Source organism: Odocoileus virginianus, chromosome 7, assembly GCF_023699985.2.
Source record: "Odocoileus virginianus isolate 20LAN1187 ecotype Illinois chromosome 7, Ovbor_1.2, whole genome shotgun sequence".
Classification (NCBI taxonomy): domain Eukaryota; kingdom Metazoa; phylum Chordata; class Mammalia; order Artiodactyla; family Cervidae; genus Odocoileus; species Odocoileus virginianus.
In genome coordinates this window covers 74,576,089-74,596,950 of record NC_069680.1, presented here as the reverse complement: position 1 = coordinate 74,596,950, position 20,862 = coordinate 74,576,089, and the positions used below count along the sequence as shown (strand labels likewise).

The following is a 20,862-nucleotide window of genomic DNA, read 5'->3' as shown; positions in this document are numbered from 1 at the left end:
TTAGTGAGAAGTTTCTATGCTTTCTTGTTGCATTAACTGTAGTTCTGTGCTTTTAATTAAAAATAAACTTTATTTATATGATTACATTTATTAACAGCCTAGAATGCACAGAAAAACTACCCCAGTTCTCATGGAATACATGGAGATGACTATGTCACAATTTTTGCACTAGTGAAAGATAACAGTGGCACAAGGTAGAAAATGGTCACAACTTGTAAGAAAGGTACAAAATGGAAAGCAGTTTCAGAAGAGTGAGATTATTTCCAATTATTAAAAAATCGACAAATTATGGTTCCTTTTAAAGATACTTTGGTTCAAAACTTGTGACTAGCTTTAAAAAAGTAAGTCCTTTATTTGTATGTATCTCTATGTGAAAGTGAAGTTACTAAGCATTTTGCCCTGGATTTTAATTGCTTAAGTAAGGGAATTGTGAGAGCTTGGGGACTAATCATATTATCTGGTGCCTTTTATTCTCAAGGTCACTGGTTCAAATCCAGACTGTGCTGCCAGAAACTGAAGGTTACTTGTAGGGCAGTATTTACAGCATGGAAACAGAACTGTGTTCTTGCATTAGAGTATCGTAGCCTCACATGACACTTACTGTCATATTTGTTACTGATTCTCTCAGACTGAAAGCAGAACAGAACTAAAGCAGCGTTTTAGTAATTCCTCCCTCTGAACCAGTGAAATCAGCTAGGCTACTCCTTGTGGGGGTAGATCTCCAGAGAATAAAATGTAGAGCCAAACAGGTATAAAATATTAAGAGAATTATGTATGTATCTCACTGTAAATGTTAAATAAGTGATTCGAGGCATAATGTGAACTTGACTTAAAATTTAGTTATTCTGGTGAGAACTACTGAAAAAAGAAAAAATAATGTACATACCCATGGATAACCAGAAAAGAATGTGCTGTTAAATAAATTTTAGTGATTCCATGCCTTAAATTTTAATAATCCTCACTTAATCCTTTAAACTGCTACAAAATGTAGACTTCATTTATGCTAACATCAACAGAAAAAAAAGGGGGTGTGTGTGTTGGGGGAAGAGTTTCAAGAATGGAAGAGATCTACTGGGCAAGAAACGAGGAAACGTGGAGTCTGGTCTACTATGACCCTGCACCATTTATTGAGCTGGGTAATTATAGACAACCCATGTCACATCAAGCCTCATTTACTCAGTAAGACCACAGGACTAGAATGAATCTGAGGTCTCTTAATCAGCTTTAAAATCCTATTACAGTTACAGAAGGAAGCATCAATTTAACTATGGAGACCAAATGGCAAATAATATGTGCACATAGCTGGTTTTTAAAAAATCTAGTGATACACAGAAAAAGCAGTATAGTATGGCAGAAATAACAGTGAGAAGTCAAGGGTTCAAGTCTTGAATATCTCAACTGATAAGTTACTCTCTCAACTTCAGGCTTTTATCTATAAAAAATGATGATAATAATTTCCAAGTAGGAGATTATACATAGATCAAATGAATGCATAATAAAGGGCTTAAAAATAAAAGTGTATAAACGAAGATAGTACTAAGAACAAAAAAATTATATTAAAAGATCACCAATACCTGGAAAATTCAAAGTTACATGATGTTAACACACATAACTTCCTAGAACACTGAATTTAAGAGCTAAAAATACTTTAATTGCAATAATTTGCATCTGGGGTTTATATTATCTCAAATATTTAATTAACATAACACTAACTAATTAGAGGCCAACTATGTGCAGGCAAGTTACTGAATGCTGGAAACTGATCTGGTTCTTGAGAAACTTGGAAGAAGGCAAAGATGTATGTGTGTGGAGGGGATAAGCACATAAATACAATTCAGAGAGCAATATAATACAAAGGTGCTATGTAAACAAAGGAAGGAGCTAGTAACACAAACTCATTCTAGGGTGTCAAAAGCAAAGAAACCTGAGCTATACCTTCAAGTTGTAAAATTTCACCAAGTACAGGTGCAGATACAAAGAAAACAGTCTCTCCACACTCTCCCTAGGTTTAAATAAACTTTGTTGATGGTTTCTAGATTTATCCCTTCAGCCTTGACTTATCTCAAAACAAACTCATCTAAAATGGAATGCTTCACTTTTCTCCTCAAACCTGGTCCTCCCCAGGCTCAACCTCCAAAATGTATCTCACTTTTTCTCATTTTGGTCCAATTCCACTGCCATTTCCTGGGCGCATCATGTCACTTCCAAAATGAATGAATCTTGACATTGATCTCCCGACCTCTGTTTTTGCCCCCTCCAGTCGGTTTCCTACATAGCAGCCAGAGTTAACCTATAAACCTAAATCTGATCTCATCACTCATCTGCTTAAAACGGTTAAATGGCTTCATATACACTCAGAATAAAGTTCAACCTCCTTCACCATGCCTACTGACACCCCACAGGATTTGGACCCTGTGGACGTCTCCATCATCAACTCACAGCACTTCCCCTCTACCATGCCCAGACATAAAGACCTGTGTCAGTTCCTAGAACATGCCAATTTCTTTCTACCCACAAGTCCTGTGTTTACAAAGCATAAAATTATAAGTCGGGGGTGGGTTGAAGCTACAGGTTATGTATGTAACACCACTCTAGTGATCTGTAGTAATCTCTAAGAAATAATTTTTGCACACTGTTTTTAGTTCTTTTCATTAAGAGCAAATATTTTAATCTTATTATTTGAAGGCAAATAATAGTTATCACAGACGAACCTTCTTTGAAAGGAAATGTAACAAATTTTGCTTTTTGTCAGAGAAATACAGTGCTAAGACTTTTCATTTAAATTTGTTAACTAAAACCCAATTTATTCCATCTAATAAAAGTTTATTGGGACTTCCCTGGCAGTGTAGTGGTTAAGACTCCAACCTTTCACTACAGGGGAAGCAGGTTTGATCCCTGGTTGGGGAACTAAGGTATCACATGCCACATGGCACGGTCAAAAAAAAAAAAAAAAAGCTTATTATGTAACAACTTAAAATGGGGAATGAGAATTTTGTATCATACTGTGGAGATTAAAAAAATTTAATACCAAATACTGATTACCCGGGAGTAAGGTAGGAAACGCTACACTAATGTTACTATTAATTTAACTCATCTTAAAACCATGACAGCTTTGATTGGTACTGATCAACAAGGTATGTAATAACAGAATTAAAATAAAGATGTTTTATCAAATAATGTAATGTTTCACACAAAAAAGCAGGTTTTGCAAGAGCACTCTAGTATTCAAGCATGGAAAATAAGAGTACTAAACCTAAGACAAAATACAAAAGAAGCTAAGATTTCATTATTACATTCATTCTTTAAAATGAAAATTTAAAGATTTATGCTGTTAATCATAATTCTTTTCAGCAGATATTGTCACTGTGAACAAAACATTATGAAAAAAAATCTTTAAAGACATAAACTTAAGAGAACAAAGATTTTTAGTAAGTTCTATAAAACCGTTTTGTCAAACAGCTCTCTCTTCAGTTGAAAATATTGTCCTAATTAAAGCATACAGGAAAAAGCTCATGTGTAAATATATAGCCCATTTGATCCTAAGAATCATCACAATAGCTTCCTATTTGGGAGTTCTAGGCTGTAAATGCACAGTGTAGAATTACAATACTGATCATAAATAAAACTTTTGAGTACTCAATTTTAATATTTGGCACATAGACATTATATGTATGTTTTCAAACTCTTTTAACAACAATGCTTTTCTTTTTAAAAAAAAACTGTTTATTCCTTATTGTAATTTAAAGGAGAGGAATTTTAAAACTAAGTCCTGAGTATCTATTATCCTATGTGTCAGGCACTAGGTCAGCTACTTTACTTTATATTTTACCTCATTTAATCCTCCTAAAACCTCATGTTGCATATCATAATGCCTATGTTACAGATAACAGAACAGGTTCAAAGAGGCTGAGATTTTATACAGACTTGGAAATGTTTTTGCCTTAGTAAAGTTCAAAAATTACTTAGTGTCTATCCTGTGCCTCTACACTTAAAAGCTATTAGAACAGTCCTAATAATGAGTGTTTTTTTATATAGAAATAAATGACTACAAAAGAGGTAAGATTGCTTAAATGAATTTACCTTGAACATGAGAAATGACGAACAGATAGGCTCCCAATAACCTGATGTAAATGTATAGCTGAGTCATTGTTCAATTTTAACGTTTCCTGTACAGTGTTACCTTTAAAAACGGGTCTTGTATGGTCACTAATTTAAAACACTTTTATTCAATCAGATTTTCTTGTAAAAAGTCTCAATCACTTAACAATGATTCCAACTTCCACTGCTTTCTTCCTGACTCCTGAAAAATAAAAATATTAAAAAGGAAATGAATATAACTGAATTCTAAAAGGTTTCTAACAAACTAAGAGAGGAAAACAAATACCCAAACATATCCTTAAACAACAGAGTAATTTTCAAAGATTAAAGCTATCTTTGTTTAAATTAAAAAAAAAAAGGCACCATAATTCAAAAGCTTAAATAATTTAGTAACAGGTTGCCACTTCTGACCCTAAATTAACCTTATGTAAAAAAAGATAAGAACACTAATAATCTCAATAGTTTTTTCTGGTTGCTCTAAATAAAACACTTTTAACACCATTAAGAAAATTTCTAAATATATTAAGAATAAAGCAGGAAGAGCTGAATTTAAAACACTAAAGAATTAATAATCTTTCAGTCTCAGTAGATGTGATAAAACAGTTTGAGTCTTCTAATAATTTATTCTATAGATAGAAGAGAAAGTCTATCTAGAAAAACATTTAAATATGCAGTGTGCTTCATCATTAAAGGAAAAACAATAGAAATATATTTTAAATAAAATTATTTCCATAAAATATTACAAATCTGACTTCATTAGGAGAAAACTGAGCTTTTAATATGGATGACATGAAACATAACCTCTCCAATTAAGGTTTGACAATTATCAAATAGTTAACAGAAAAAAAGGTTAGTGTGTATAAAAATGAATATGATTCTGTTTCTCCCTCATTCTACTGGTCCAGGCAACTGATTTTACTGACTTAAACCTGAACTATACCTAAGTGAAAACGGTTTTGTTTGTAAAATAATTACTGTGGCATGAACTCTACCATCAATAAATCAAGATTTCTATTAACTAATAATTTTTCACTCTAGCTCTCCAAAGGCACTTTGAGAATTGAGGAAATAAGGTTTAGAGTGAGATGTCATTTATATTTTGCATTATATATATATATGGTTTATTCTAAAATCTCTGCAATTTCTCACTTCTCTATGACATTAAACTGCTTTTCATCAACACAATGCTGATAAAGTAGGATGTAAAGTCTAAAAGTATTACAGAATAACATCTATAATATGACTTTAACAGTACTTTTAAGAAAACTCATTTCTTCAAATTATGGGATTGTGATTCTAGGGATACCTCTTCCATGATTCAAATTCAAAGGAATTTTCCAGTATATTTCCAACCCTGATCTCTCTCCTTATTTCCATATACCTATTAACTACTCTGCTAAGATTGCATTCCATCTGCCCAAATCAAACTCATTAACTTTCCTTCCCATTCCTCTTGACATGCCTTCTTCTCTTCCTCCTCCGTCTGCTGTCACGGAGGACGGTGGTGCCATCTCTCCAGTCACCCACGCCAAAAACCCTGGCATCATTCCTGCCTCTCTTCTTCTTAATAGCTCTCACTCTCTCCCTATACCTTCACACATTTATTTATTACTCACTGATTCACCAACAGTATTCTCTGAATATGTATTACACATTAATGCAACGGGCTACAAATAAAAATATGACAGATTCTACTTCAAGGACTTCATAGTCTTGGGCAGAAAACTGACTGATAGGACTGATTCCATCTTTCAGTGTCACTGCTTCTTCATCAATTTAAGTGAACATGTGGTCTTGCCTCATTAGAGGTACAGGCAAATCCTTCTGCAGTCAGTGAGATCCTAGGCATCTGTACACTTACAGTCCCTTTCAAAGGAAAGGGATCATGTGTGATTCCTTCTACACAAACATCTGCAACTCTACCACTCTTGGCCCAAGTTTTAAATCTTGGATCTGCCTTAAAGAAGTAACCTCACCTCTCTGGATGAGTTTCCTCATCTGTAAAAGTGGAATTATATTAACACAATTATTCTGAGAACTAAATGAGGTAATATTTAACATATATTCACCTCTATGTAGCAGACTATTATGAATGCTTTGAATATATTAATTTACAGAACCATTACAACCATCTTACAAGATAGGCTTGTTATTTTAAATAATAATTTTATAGATGAGGACACTAAGGCAAGTGGAGTTTAAGGAATTTATCAAAGATTACACAGTTGGTAAGAGGTAGGGCCATAATTCTAATCAATAAGATCTAATTTGGGAGTCCATGTGTTAAATGCTACCCTAAGTTGCCATGCTGGATATTTTATGTACATTACTTTATAAAGTATTTAGAAAAGCCTGCTACAGAGTAGGTGCTTAAAAAAAAGTTTCTTCTTCTCCAACATGTTTTTAGCGTACATGCAAACCTTGTACAGGAAGTAGCAGGTGCTACCCATGACATTCCCAGCTGCAAGATATTTTTATAGACTAAAAACTCTCCAACAACTTGTATGGAGAACAGCTTTAGCTAAGAGACGGCTAAGGGTAAAACAGCTTCAAGAGCTTCATTAATCTAACAAAGAAAGCCCCTAATCTTTAAAAGAAAAATGTTAGGTGTTAGCTGACTACAAGCTCAAAAACCATCAGTGCTTAAGACCAACTGCTAAGAACGAAGACAAACTAATCAAGCGCTGATAGAAGAACACTGCCATAGTCAAAGGAGTAACCATTTTACTCTATTCCACCTGGTCAGGACTCTTAAATATTTTAGAAAATAACAAGAATGCAAAGGATAGAGAAATGACTACACTTGAGATACAACTGAAAGGATCAGGGATCTTTGCTCACAGAATATCAAAGGAATAAAGTATGAATGCACTTCTGTCAAGGTCATGACAGAAATGATGGAAACAAGACTAAACCAATTAAATGATTCATCAGATTCCTTCCAACTCTTAAATTCTGAGTGAACAGTGTTCCTGCCAATGAATATTAATTTACTTCCCAAATATTTATTAAGTGCCTATTATATACACAATTCTGTATATAATAGTTATATAGTGACAAGAGCAAAACAGACTGAACCTTAATGGAGTTCACAATCAAGAAGACAATTAAAAATCAAACAAGACAATACAAATTATACATAATCACAATTTGAGGGAAGTGCAAAGAAAGAGAAGTGCCAGGTCCTATAGGATAGACAGGTAAGGGAAGCAATGTTGAAAAGTGACATTTCATGTGTAATCTAAGAATTACATACTCAGGTAAAGAAACAAGGCTGGGGAGGGGGATTGGAGGCACCAGAACAGACTGCACAAAGATTATGAGGCCAAGAAGAGCAAACAAGAACAATGTTTCTGAAATGTCGAGAAAGAGGGTTAATATGGTAGAAGCTGAGGCTCAAGAGGCAGGAAAGTCAAGGACCAGGTCAGGCAACATCATGTGTGGATTTGGGATTGAAATGTAAGTGGGATGGAACGTAGTTATCTGGTTTCTATGCAATGGACTGGAGGGAACAAAAGGAGAAGCAAACAGACCACTAAGAAGGATACTGTAGCAGTTTAGGAGAGGGACAATGGTAGTTAAGATTATGGCAGTAGTGCTATAGTGGATGGAATCAAGACATACTTCACAAACAGATTCAGTAGGCCTTGGTAATGGATTAGATATAGGGGTAAGGGAGAGTGAGGAGTCAAAAAAAAAAAAAAATCCCTACATTTCTGGCACGAGCAATTACTGAAATGGGGACAAACAGATTTTGAAAGGAGTGGGAAGAAGAGATCAATGGTTCAACTTTAGACATTTGAAATTACTCAAAGGGAATGTCTAATGGGCATCTGGTTCTGAAACTTAAAGGAAACTTTTGAGACTAAAGATATAAATCTGTTCTGTCAACAGCATAGAGATATTTAAAGCTATGGTCTTACATGAGACAGCCTTCTAAGAATGGAAAGAGAGAACAGTGCCAGAACACCAATGTTCATTCAAAAACTGTATTAATAAAAGCATTAAAACAATATATATTTATTTGGCATTCACCAACAAAATAAATTCATGACCCGGGCTCTGTCATGCACAGTATTAACGCAGCGTGTACTACCACAGCTGGGATATAAACTACTATTCGTAAGTGATATTTTTCATTTAAAAAACCCCCACCAATCTACCAAAAGATCACTATGGTGATCTAAAGTATGTCCACAGATACTCTGACACTGTCTTCAAAAGATGAAGCCTAATTCCCTCTCCTGAATTCCCAATGGGCTTAAAGACTCATTTCTAACAAACTAAAATAAGATGGAAATGACAGATGTTGTCTTCTGAGACTAGATCATAAGAGGCATTTCAGATTCCTCCCTACTCACTCCTGAAATACTCTGAAGGAAGAAGCTAGCTGCCATGTAATAAGGACACCCAGAGAGCCTTACAGAGAGGCCCCCGTGGCAAAGAACTGGGGCCTCCCACCAACAACTATGTGCGTGAGCCACCTTGGCCGTGGATCGGTCAGTGCCAGGGAAGCTTTCCAGTAACTGCAGCTTCACGGATATCTTAACTACAATTTATGAGACCTTAAACTAGAACCATCCAACTAAGCCTGTGGTGGACTCCTAATGGCTAGAAAAGCAATGAGATGATGATAAATGTTGGATGTTTTAAGCTGCTAAGATTTTTGGTAATCTGTTGGGCAGTAGTAGAAAACATTCATTGCTATAATATAGTCATTCTGAGATATTTGTTGAAATAATAAAAGCCTAATCACTTTAAGTTATTGCGCAGTCAACCAAAAGGCATGAGTCTGAAAAGCATAATTAAGTCAGAGTATAACAATAAAAATAAAACATAAATAGGGAATTCCCTCATAGGCCAGTGGTTAGGACTCTGTGCTTTAACTGTCAAGGGCCTGGGTTGGATCCTGGTCAGGGAACTAAGATCCCACAGACCTCATGGTGCAACCAAAAAAGAAAAAAAAAAAAGGTATAACATAAATAGTCACAATGCCCAAAGAACTAGTTGGATAATATAACTAACATCTTTCTTTCAAAGGAGTAATCAAAAATATGTTCTTTATATTTAAATGATCTCAGCAAGTAAGGTTTATTTTTTGTGGGGGAAAAAACTGTCCCTAGTTCCACACTATACACTGTTACATCTGCCTTTTTAAATTATGGAGTCCATAAAGATAACATCAGTTTTGTGTTCTACATAAAGGCACTTATTTCATATAATACCCTGACAAACTGAAGAAAGTAAATTCTGATGTCTACTGGTTTCAAAAATCAGCTCCACTATTTATTTGCTGTGTAATTTGGGGGGAAGTTATTTAAGCTATCTAGGTCTCGGTTTCCTTAGCCACAAAATGGGAACAGTATTACTAACCCAAATGAGTTAGCGCCCTGGATCTAAATACTAAGCATTCAGTAAATACATGTCAGTTGTTACTGTTGTAATTAATAATAAAAATACTGATGACTTCCCCTTTATTTGTCCCAGCATATTAAATTTTTCTATAATCACAATATAACAAAAATAGTAAACTTATTTTGCGACCATTCCTGAAACTGAGTACTTTATAATCCTAATACCTGAAAATAAAAGTATTTTTAAATTCCTAGAATAGTTCATTGGAATTTTTATATTAAAATTAAAAATATCTGATCATACAACGTTAAGAAATAAGGAAATGACATTTGAAATGCCACATGATCAAAATTTTTAAATGATGTTGGTGTTTAAAAGCTATTATTAGTTAGTCCAAATAGGACTCTAAATAGATTACTTTCCTTTCCAGTATACATAGACTGGTGGCTTCTTCTTCAGGAAAATAAGACTATGACAACATTACTTAATAAAATATAAATTATTCTTAAAATAAAAAAAATTTAAAGCTTTGCAAATAGCAAGAAAGCTAAACCAATAGTTCTATCAGGATAAAAAAAAACCCAAAAAACAGGAAAAGGCCGAAGTCAGCTGAAAAAACAGACTAAAGTCATTCTTTCCGCTTCCCGTTAAGCCCTCCACCCTTAATTTTTACTTTCTAGTAGTGAGGTTTGGGAATTTTCAACAAGCTGGCTAACTGCCAACTCCATAAAGTAGTAAGGAAAAACTCTCCCTTCCAGGGGTCCCTCCCCCTAGGCAGCTCCAGGCGCCTGGTCTGACAAGCTTTCTGAGAAGGACTAGACTCACTGCAGACTTTCTGGCTCCACAGCCATTGTTTGCATGGCTGCTTTGCTCCCGATCCAGAGCCTGGATTAGCATAAGAATATTGTCTTTTCCCTTAACAAGCAACTCATCCATCTTTTCCCCATTTCTAACTTCCATCCGCATCAATCCCCAAACTAATATAGACATATACAAATGGAGCAACACAGGTTATTTTTGTATTAGTGTAAAAAACAGTCACTCAAATTTAAACACAAAACCTTAAGAAAATAACATGCTTAAATAAAGTTATGTGAGTTATCTGTGGTAATACACAGGCATCTCATCAAAAAGCCTGCCTTAGAGTCCATGCTGTGAAAACTTGTGATGGGTAAGACATTCATAATGAGGTCTTTTGGGAAGTCTGAAAAAGGAGCAAAGAGAACCAATCTTATAGCTAACTTCTGACCTACAGCAGGATTAGGGAAGTCCCACTTTATAAGCACATTTCTAATTGTCATGTCTCCATCCACCCTGAGGTCACTAATTTTATCAACACCCCTGAAATTACCTTCTCACTAGACCTTCCCTTTTTCCAATGTTCAATTATTTATTCAATGTAAATTTAACATATTTAAACCTTTGTTTTTCTGCTCAATTACCCTCTCTTCATTCAATATCTTTTACCTTCCTTCTGTGCCAAGAAACTGTTCTCCTCAACACAAGTAAAATTCTTTCTGGAACAGAGATGCAAGACAAACTGGTATGGCATTATTATAGTTGATGTGCTTAGAAGTTTTAAATCCCTCACTGGGGCCTCAATATTAGTTGTACAAATAAATGCTTCTTGGTTTATGAACTATTTTAAGAAACAGGAGATAATCTATTTTCAAAATACCGTTCAACAAATTCACTAACCGAGTTTCTTCAAAGTTTTTTTGTTTGTTTAACCATATTAAACAAAAAACCTCACAAGTAATTAGAAGTAGTTTATGCTGTCTACCCATTTGTACATCAGTGGTCAGAAGAGATTCTTAATGCCAGCAGTTAATTGAGGGGGTCTGGGTGTTATTCTTCTGTCTCTCCTCTAGAACAAGCACAAATGAGAAAGAAATAAACAACAACAAAACAGGCAGAGCAGTTGCAGAAATGCCTAGGAGGGATCAGAATCTGGTCACCCCAACAGGGCTTTCCCAGTGGCTCAGTGGTAAAGAATCCGCCTGCAATGCAGGAGCCACAGGTTCAATCCCAGGGTTGGGAAGATCCCCTGAAGGAGGGTATGGGCAACTCACTCTAGTACTGTTGCCTGGAGAATTCCATGGACAGAGGAGCCTGGCAGGCTATGGTCCACATGGTCACCAAGAGTCGGACACGACTGAAGTGACAGCACACACGCACACAGGTACACTATGGGTAACGGTAAACAATATTGTGTTTGTTTCTGCTTCGCAGAGTCGGACACAACTGAAGCGACAGCACACACGCACGCACATAGTTATATTATGGGTAATGGTAAACAACACTGTGTTTGTTTCTGCATAGTATTTTTACAGAGATAAAATCAGTGCTATGTGGTTAGTGACTGATTCAAGGTAGAGCATAAGACAGATCTAGTTCTTTTATGCCAATTAAATGAGAGAAACTCATATATAGTATTTAGTGGCAACTTTGTGTTGTTAGCATATCACCATTTTTATAATGTGCAAGTTAGTTTTACATGCATTACACCATATATTGGGCTTCCCTGGTGGCTCAGATGGTAAAGTGTCTGCCTATAATGCGGGAGACCCGGGTTCAATCCCTGGGTCAGGAAAATCTCCTGGAGAAGGAAACAGCAACCCATTCCAGTATTCTTGCCTGGAAAATCCCATGGATGGAGGAGCCTGGTAGGTTACAGTTCATGGGGTATCAAAAGGTCGGACACGACTGAGCGATTTCACTTTCACACCATATATAGATGACCCTTACAGTAAGTAAAATTATTCCTACTTTTAAAGAGAAGACAAGTTCAAGAAGCTAAAGTGACTTGCTGAATTCTACATAGCTAGTAACTTGAAGGAAAAACTACAACTCAGGTCTTTATTCCCAAGTGCAGTGTTTTATCCAGTAAGCACACAAGTAAGTACCTCAAACCTGGTGGCTCAGTCAGCAAAGAATCCACCTGCAATTCAGGACACCTCCGGCTCAATCCCTGGGTCAGGAAGATCCCCTGGAGGAGGGCATGGCAACCCCTCCAGGATTCTCGCCTGGAGACTCCCCATGGACAAAGGAGCCTGGAGCCTGGCGGGCTACAGTCCACAGGGCTGCAAAGAGTCGGACAGGACTGAGCGACTAAGCACAAGTACATCCAAAGGGAAATAGGAAGCTATTTTCTACTGAGCCATGTAAGATTTTATTTCATCATTACAGAAGAGAGTGACGCTCAGCAAAGTTAAGAAACTTCCTCAAGTTCACAAAACCAGTAAGTGGCAAGGCTGCTGTTGAGAAGGCCCAAATTCCACTCATTCAGTCAAAAGTGATAGATAATGAGAAAAAAAAAAAAACTACAGTGCTCCTTATTACACTATTGCTTTTCAGCAACAACAAACTAACACCCCCCCCCCCCCCCAAAAAAAAAAGAAACAACCAAACATCCTAACCACTGTTATGTGATGCTGACCTGGGACAAGTTTTTTACCTGACAACAAGTCTTTTACCAGCTGGCTCCTTGATAGGTTCTGGCAAAATGGGAACTAGAGAAGACTGGAGGAAGGAAGAAGGAACTTCCATCTTCCCGATTTTGTTTGTTGTTCCTGTCAGAGTTACCTGAATAACATCCTTTGCCATGGTTGCAGCAGCAGGTTCAGTTCTCAGCTTCCTTCCATACTCCCAGAACTAGCCGTGTGGGCCCCATTCAGACCCAGATGTGCCTACACACCAGGGTCTGAGCACCAGTGCTTCAAGATCCCAGAGCAGATCCTCGGGTGCCGGCACAGCTGGGCTCTGCGATCCCTTCATAGCGGACTGGGTCAGGGCTCCACAAGGGCAGTTTTTCTCCAAGCTTTTAGGTTCTGAAACCTCAACCTTTAGGGGTGTATTTGTTTCCCACAATTAGTATTTCTGTTTAATTCCAATGTTCGTTTGACTTTTTAATCCTCCAGTACTTGTGGAGTTCATTCCCTATACCAAATTCTGTTAAAATAACCAGTGTGGTTTCAATCTTCCTGACTTGGGCCCTGACTGATACAAATATTTTCAGAAAACAGATCTCAGAGAGCAAGTGACTGACTATACCCACACATACCACATAGATATTTTCATATACATTCATTTCATCAAAGAGGTCTAACATTTCCTAAGTGCTTATAAAGCGAGCTTTAATAGATATTCAGAGAGTATTTTAAGATATTCTGATTTTAGGAATGAGTTCTTCTAGACTCAGTACATTTTTTTCTGACCACAAACAATTTTAACCTATCAAAGTCAGAAATTTGTTCAAGACTAGTTGGTCCTTCTATTCTAACCCATGTGACCCAAGTCAAAATGCTTGAATTTGGCTATCAAAACAGATGTCTCTTCTCCTTAGTTAGCAACATTATATTTAATAAAAAACTTTTGTAATTAACTTAGTAAAACCCTGTGGCCAAAAAAGTTTAATTCAAATGCTAAATCAATTTTTAAGGAGAACATATCTAGTCTCTAGAACTAGGGAGAAAAAAAATCAAAGCAGAACTTCAAGAATAACAAACAGCAAACCCATATCTCACTCAGGAAACCAAATCAAAGTATATGTGTATTTATGCTCTCAATATGAAACAACACTTTTCCAAAAGGTCACACATTTTTTTCAATTTTGTACCTCCCTAAGAAAATCTGGAAATACACAGGTGACTTTGGTTGGACCAATAACTGGGGCATGACAGGATACACAGTAACCAGAGACCAAAATGGAAAATACAATGCAATGTGCAAGGACAATCCCTCAAATCAGAGAACTATCTCAACCAAATGCCCTGCTGGCATTTGGGCATGCCAACAGGGCTCTCCTTGTTGAGAAACACCTGTTCTTGACTAGAACGATCAATCAGATTCCTTTTTTGGGGGGGGTGGGGGAAGCAGCACTGCAAGGCTTGCAGGATTTTAGTTCCCTGACCAGGGACTGAACCTGCCCTAGGTAGTTAGAAGTGCAGAATTCCAACTACTGGACTGCCAGGGAATTTCCCAGATTCCATCATTATCTGAAGGCTCCTCTGAGGTGCTAGATGTTCAAAAAGCAATAGTTTTAAGCCTCTTAGAAGCAAAATTATCTTAAACTAATGTCTGAAAGCAATTTTATTTTTGCTTTTTTTTCCTTCTCATTCAACCACTTTACAAAAACAATCATATTCTTGCTGTGTTAACCAAAGAGATTGTACAATGCAAAAGGAATTTAAAATCAAGCGTTTTTCTACACTTTTTTCTCTATCTATAGCTTTCAAAAATGCAGTGTATACAGGTTTTCTGAAGTGAGGCCCCATCCTAGGCCAAGCCAATTAGCATTTTCTATCTTCTATGCCACAATGAAAAGTTCAGGGGTAAACTGTTCTTACATACTGTCTAAGGTGGCCAGTAGAGACAATGTTTCTTTCAGATTGAATATGAATAAGAAAATTGCTGCTGCTGGCAGCTATGTTGGGACCTGAAGGGAAACCAGAGGTAGAGCCAGGAGACTAAAAGAAGCCAGATCCTTGGAGCTACCAATGAGCTGCTTTAGCAACTGCCTGACATCTGAATTACTTAGGGACTTTTCAATTAACAGCCAATAAATTCTCTTTATTTTTTAGGTCAGAGAGAGTCAGTTTTTCTATTATAACAGAGGATTAAAGGAGAAAGTATACTTGAATATTCCGAGTTAGGTCAGTATAAAAGTAGTATTTTTAGCCAAATATCTCAGAAAAGATACTAGATAACACATATGCCAAAAAAAAAAAATATATATTGGTATAAGGTAGAATTACTTTTAAGAGAGAGCTCAAACAGCATAAAAATTTACTGAATATAATTAGCAGCTATTTAGTTTACTGCTCCGGCCTTTCTCCTTTTATCCCCAAGTCTGCTGCATCCTCAGTCTTTCCCAACACAGCAGCCTCCCTACCTCTAGTTCCCCAGACCTAACACCTTGCAGTCACTCTTGGCAACTCCCTCCTTCCTTCTGATACTCCACAGTCCATGAGGTCAGCAAATCCTGTTGGTTCTTCCTTCAAAACGTATCGAGAACCTATGTACTTCTCATGACTCCACTGTATCTCTCTGGTCGATGCCGCTAACACCTTTTGCCTGGATTACTGAAAAAGCCTCCTAGAACTGGACTCCCTGCTTCAACCCATATCCACCCACAGTATATTCTCAACACAGCAGCCAAAGTGGTGACAGAAAGCATACTAGATCGCATCACTCCCCTTTTCATACCTCCCAATGGTTTCCCAACTTACTCAAGAGTAAAAGCTGACGTCTACAACAGCCAGTAAGACTCCAACTCCTCTACTTCAGCAGCAAGGGCCTTTCAGTTCTTCAAACACATCAGGGATGGCCCTACTGCAGGACCTTTGCACTAGCAAGGTCCTCTCCCTATTACATTCCTCCCCAAGACATCAACCTGTATGACTTGCTACCTGACCTCTTCTAAGTGCTTACTCAACATCCCTTTCTTATTTAGTGTTCCTGCGCACCCTATTTAAAACTGTAATCCCATCTGCATCCCTGGCATTCCCATACTCCATCCCTGATATTTTTTTTCTCTTTAGCACTTGTCACTCTGTAATTTAATATATAATTTATTATTTGTTTTATTGCCTGCTACCTGCTTCAGAATCTACACTCCATAAGAGCAGGGGTATAAGCCTACTTTTTCACTCTGTTATTTCTAGCAACTAGAACAGTGCTTGGCACATAGTTGGTACTAAATAAATATTTGCTGAGGGAATGACTGAGTACAACAGAAGGAATTAAAACATTATGCCAATTCCTTTTACTTTCATATACAAACTAGACTTTCCCATAAGGGCTTTGCTGTGGGTAAACTATTCCATTTCCTTATCTCAACACAACTGAAATGATACAAAAACCACACCACTTCCTTTGGTTCACTTTGAGTCCTGACTTGTGTCAAGATCCAGTTTAAAAAAAAAAAAAAAAAACACAATTTTTTCCCACTGTTTTCAGTGGATATACTCAAGTTTAACATACAAATTAAAAGGTCTTAAGAAAGACATGTTTAAGGAAACGCTGTTTCCCAAGATCTAAAATATTGCTTAAGGCAAACAATGGCTTGGGTTATATCTGACAATACCCCATAGTTTTAGCAAGTAAAATAATTGTGGAAATAACCACAGACAAAAAGAAATTACAGTCCTTTTGGGGGAACAAACAATGTGGTCTGATGAAGAGAATTTCAAAGCATTATCTACACTCAACTGCAGAGACACTATCTACACTTAAAGCAGACAAAGGAAGGGTTCAAAGGTAATATTTATATGTAAACTGAAACTCACCAAAGGCCCTGAATAAGAGTAGAAGGTGTTAAAATCAGGTTGCTAACAATTCTTCTCTGACAAGCATGAACCACAAACTATAGGGACCTAAACCTTGCAAACCTGTAGGTCTAAGAAACAACACTCAATATTACAAATTTGGGCGTATTAATGTGAAACGCTTGGAAATCTAGCAAGTTTTCTGCTTTTTAGATAAAACATCTCCCTTTTCTTTACACTGTCAGAATGTTTTTTAGGTTAAAATGTGCTAGTTTAGAGTGTCTTTAGGAAGGAGTTCTGTGGCAGACTTGACATTAATATGTCCTTTTTTCTCCTCTAGTATCTTTTTTTTTTCAGCTCTAAGATACCTAGTTTAACTACTTATCAACTTACATTTTTATAAAGGATTGTAAGTAACAGTCTTAGAGTCAGGAGACCTAGGATTCAGTTGCAAATTCTGTCTGGTTGGTTAGTTGATCTTGGAAAACTCACTTCCCTCTCTAGACCTTAGTTTCCTTATCTGAAATAAAATAACCATTTTATTAAATTCATTTATTAAAATATATAATACCATGAAGACTTCTATCTCTCATATCCTATGAGTCTATAAACTACACTCACTGAATATACTGCCTCAAAGACATCACCTAAGAATTATCTAGGCGCTGAGTAAAGAAGGCCAAGTATCACTGAAGCTGCACACTTTCTCTGGAACTGAGGGAACCACTATTCTGACTGTGGCATTTAACAGTGCTGTCTTTATATACTTTTATACTTTATGTGGTATATATCCCAAGCAATATTGTTTGATATACTGTCAAATTTGCTATAGATGTATAAAAATTGTATCATTCTATTAATATGTATATATTTTAATATTCTGCTTATTTTTCACTCAATATTGTGATTTCCATCATAGCCACACATAGCTCCTTTTAATTCATTTTCATTGTTATACAGTGTTCCATTTTTCTGACACTGATGGACATTTAGGCTGTTCCCATGTTTTGATATCGTAATAAACACTGCAATAAATAAACCAGAATAGATGCTTTTGTTATTGTTGTTTGGGTAAATAATTCTGAAGGACAGATTTCTTGGAAGTGGGATTCTGGGTCTAATGGTAATTAGGTAGATATTTTGGTAATCCCTTCTGGGACTGTACCATTTTGTACCTCCAAATGGCATAAGAACAATTTTAAAATACTGCTGAAGGATGGAGAATAAACTTAACATATGGAAAAATATACTACATGATACACAGAAAACCTCAAGATCATGTATATAAATTCTTCCTAAATTAATCATAAATTTAATGATATTCTTTCTCACATTACAGTCCCCTTTTATTCTTTATTTGCTAAGAGTTTTCATCATAAATGGGGTTGAATTTCATCAAGAGTTTTTTCTCCACCCACTGATATAATCACAGTGGCTTCCTCTTTCATTGTGCTAATGCATAAATTAATTAGCAATAATCCATATTAAGAGCTCTCTTAAAAAGTAACCCATCTATGGTACATAGTTTTAGGATTCACAACTTCATTCATATTCCTCTTTTCAAGAGATGGAATCTAATTACTTCGAAAGTGGGCCGGACTGAGTGACTCCCTACTAACAAACAGAATAAAGTGAAAGTGACAAAGCATGACTTCTGAGACTCAGTCTTGAAAGGCAATGCAGCTCCCTCCTTGCTCTCTTTCTTGGGCCATTTATTCTGGGGAAAGTCAGATGCCATTGTGTAAAGATATTCAAAGAATCTGTAGAGAGGCTCATGCAGTGAGGAACAGAGGCTCCTGCCAACTGCCAAGAGAACGTACCATCTTTGAAGTGGATTCTCCTCCAGTCAAGCTTTCAGATGAAGGTAGCCCCTGCTGACATAACTACAGTCTCACAAAATATCCTGAACCAAAAGCACCCAGTAAATTGCTCCTGAATTCCTGTAAGTTAATTTAAGCTTTCATCACCTCAAGTCTCTAGGTTTTAGGATGTACTGTTATGCAGCAATAATAATTAACACACTAACATTCTTGGATTTCTGGGATAAAATCTGTTTTGTCATTATTAATAATAATTATCTTGTCTGGTCTCTGTGCCTGGTTCCTGGGTAACCGGAGTGTCTTTGTTATTTACAAGCCTCATGGATCACATGAGTTTATGCTAATGAATGACTCGGGATGGGGGCTGGTCACCAAAATGACCAGTGATATGACTAGAGGGTTGGGGCTTTGAGCCAGTCCAATCTTGAGGCAGTTTGGACAGGGCTAAAGATTGAGTTCAGTCAAGTGGCCAATTGTTCAATCGTGGCTATCTAATGAAACTTCGATAAGAACAGCACACCATGGCTCAGATAACCTTCCTGGCTAGTGACATACTGATACACTGCCAGGATGACATATCCTGATTCCAGGGGAAATGGGCACGTAAGCTCCACATCTGGAACCCTCCCCAACCTCACTTTGTATGTCTCTTTCATTTGGCTGGTCCCAATTTGCATCTTTATAATATTAAGTTCTGTGAGTCATATAAATGAACTGTCAAATTGCAGGGGCGGGGGTGGGGGTGGGAGGGTGGTCATGGGAATCCTCCATGGATTTGCAGTCAGTTAGTCAGAAGTGTGAGTAGCCTGGGGACACTCAAACTTGTGACTGGCATCTCAAGTGAGCACAGTTTTGTTGGGGACTGTGCCCTTAAATCTGTGGAGTCTGACACTTAACAGTAGGTAGGCAGTATCAGAATTGTATTACAGTATCATACACATGATCATGTTTTAATAACACCACTGGATTTGTTTTGCTAACATTTTGTTAGTTTTTTTTTTTTCATTTTGTTAGCTTTTATATCCATGTTCATAAGAAAGACTGACCTATAATTATTTTCTCATATTATCCATGCCTGCTTTTAGTATCAAGGTTATACCTACTCACATAGAATAAGCTGAGGAACCTTATTTTGCTATTCTCTTAAATAGTCTGCATAAATCTTGACATATCTACCACATGAATAGTTTAACAGAACTCACCTTTAAAATTATCTGAGCCATGGGTTTATCAATGAGTGTATGGGAGGAGGCAGATCTTTACTACAAATTAAAATTCTCAAAGAATAAAAGAAATATCTAGGTTTTCTGTTTAGCCATAATCAATTTTATTAAGGAACATTTTTAAAATTGCTTTACTTAAATTGTAAAATGAAAAAAAGAAAAAATATTGTAAAATGCATAGGCCTAAAGCTATTCAAGGTATCTCTTATTTTTAAAAAATCTCTTTTATATCTGAAGTTATGTCCTCCTTTCCATTCCCAATACTACTTGTGCTTCCTGGGTTTTTCTTGATCTGTCATTCAAATGGGTTGTCCATTTTATTAGTCTTTTCAAGAAACCAACTTTTGGCTATGTTAATTCTCTCCATCATATCATAGAAGTCTTTTCCCCCATTAATTTCAAACCCAATTCCATCACTCATTATCTAGAAGCCTCAGTTTTCTCATCTGTAAAGTGGGAATAATAATAGTACCTACACCTCACAGTGTTGTTATAAATGAGATAATCCTTGTAAACCATATGGAACAGTGCTTAGTACATACAACAAATTCTCTACAAGTGTTAGCTTTTATCTTTATTATCTATTTTACTTCAGTTTATATTGCTGTTCTTTTCCTAGTTTAAATTAGGGGCTTACTTTATTAATCTTTTAATCTTTTAATACATCTACTTCTGTTTTATTGACTATGCCAAAGCCTTTGTGTAGATCACAACAAACTGTGGAAAATTCTGAAAGAGATGGGAATACCAGACCACCTGACCTGCCTCTTGAGAAATCTGTACCTGTACCCCAGTCAGGAAGCAACAGTCAGAATTGGACATAGAACAACAGACTGGTTCCAAACTGGGAAAAGAGTACGTCAAGGCTGTATACTGTCACCCTGCTTATTTAACTTATATGCAGAGTACATTATGAGAAACGCTGGGCTGGATGAAGCACAAGCTGGAATCAAGATTGATCAAGAAATATCAATAACCTCAAATATGCAGATCATACCACACTTACAGCAGCAAGTGAAGAAGAACTAAAGAGCCTCTTGATGAAAATGAAAGAGGAGAGTGAAAAAGTTGGCTTAGAACTCAACATTCAGAAAGCTA

General features: G+C 36.5%; 1 protein-coding gene across 2 annotated transcripts in view; it reads right to left on the bottom strand.

Moving 5' to 3' along the window:
• The window catches only part of BMPR1A (bone morphogenetic protein receptor type 1A), a 141,059-nt gene that overhangs the window by 28,133 nt on the left and 92,064 nt on the right, over positions 1-20,862 (bottom strand). For both annotated transcript variants that reach the window (XM_070470971.1, XM_020915034.2), the window contains one exon: positions 4,081-4,300. In XM_070470971.1, the coding sequence (XP_070327072.1) occupies positions 4,081-4,147 (67 nt within the window). In that variant the 5' untranslated portion in view covers positions 4,148-4,300. The remainder of the gene's footprint in view (positions 1-4,080; positions 4,301-20,862) is intronic.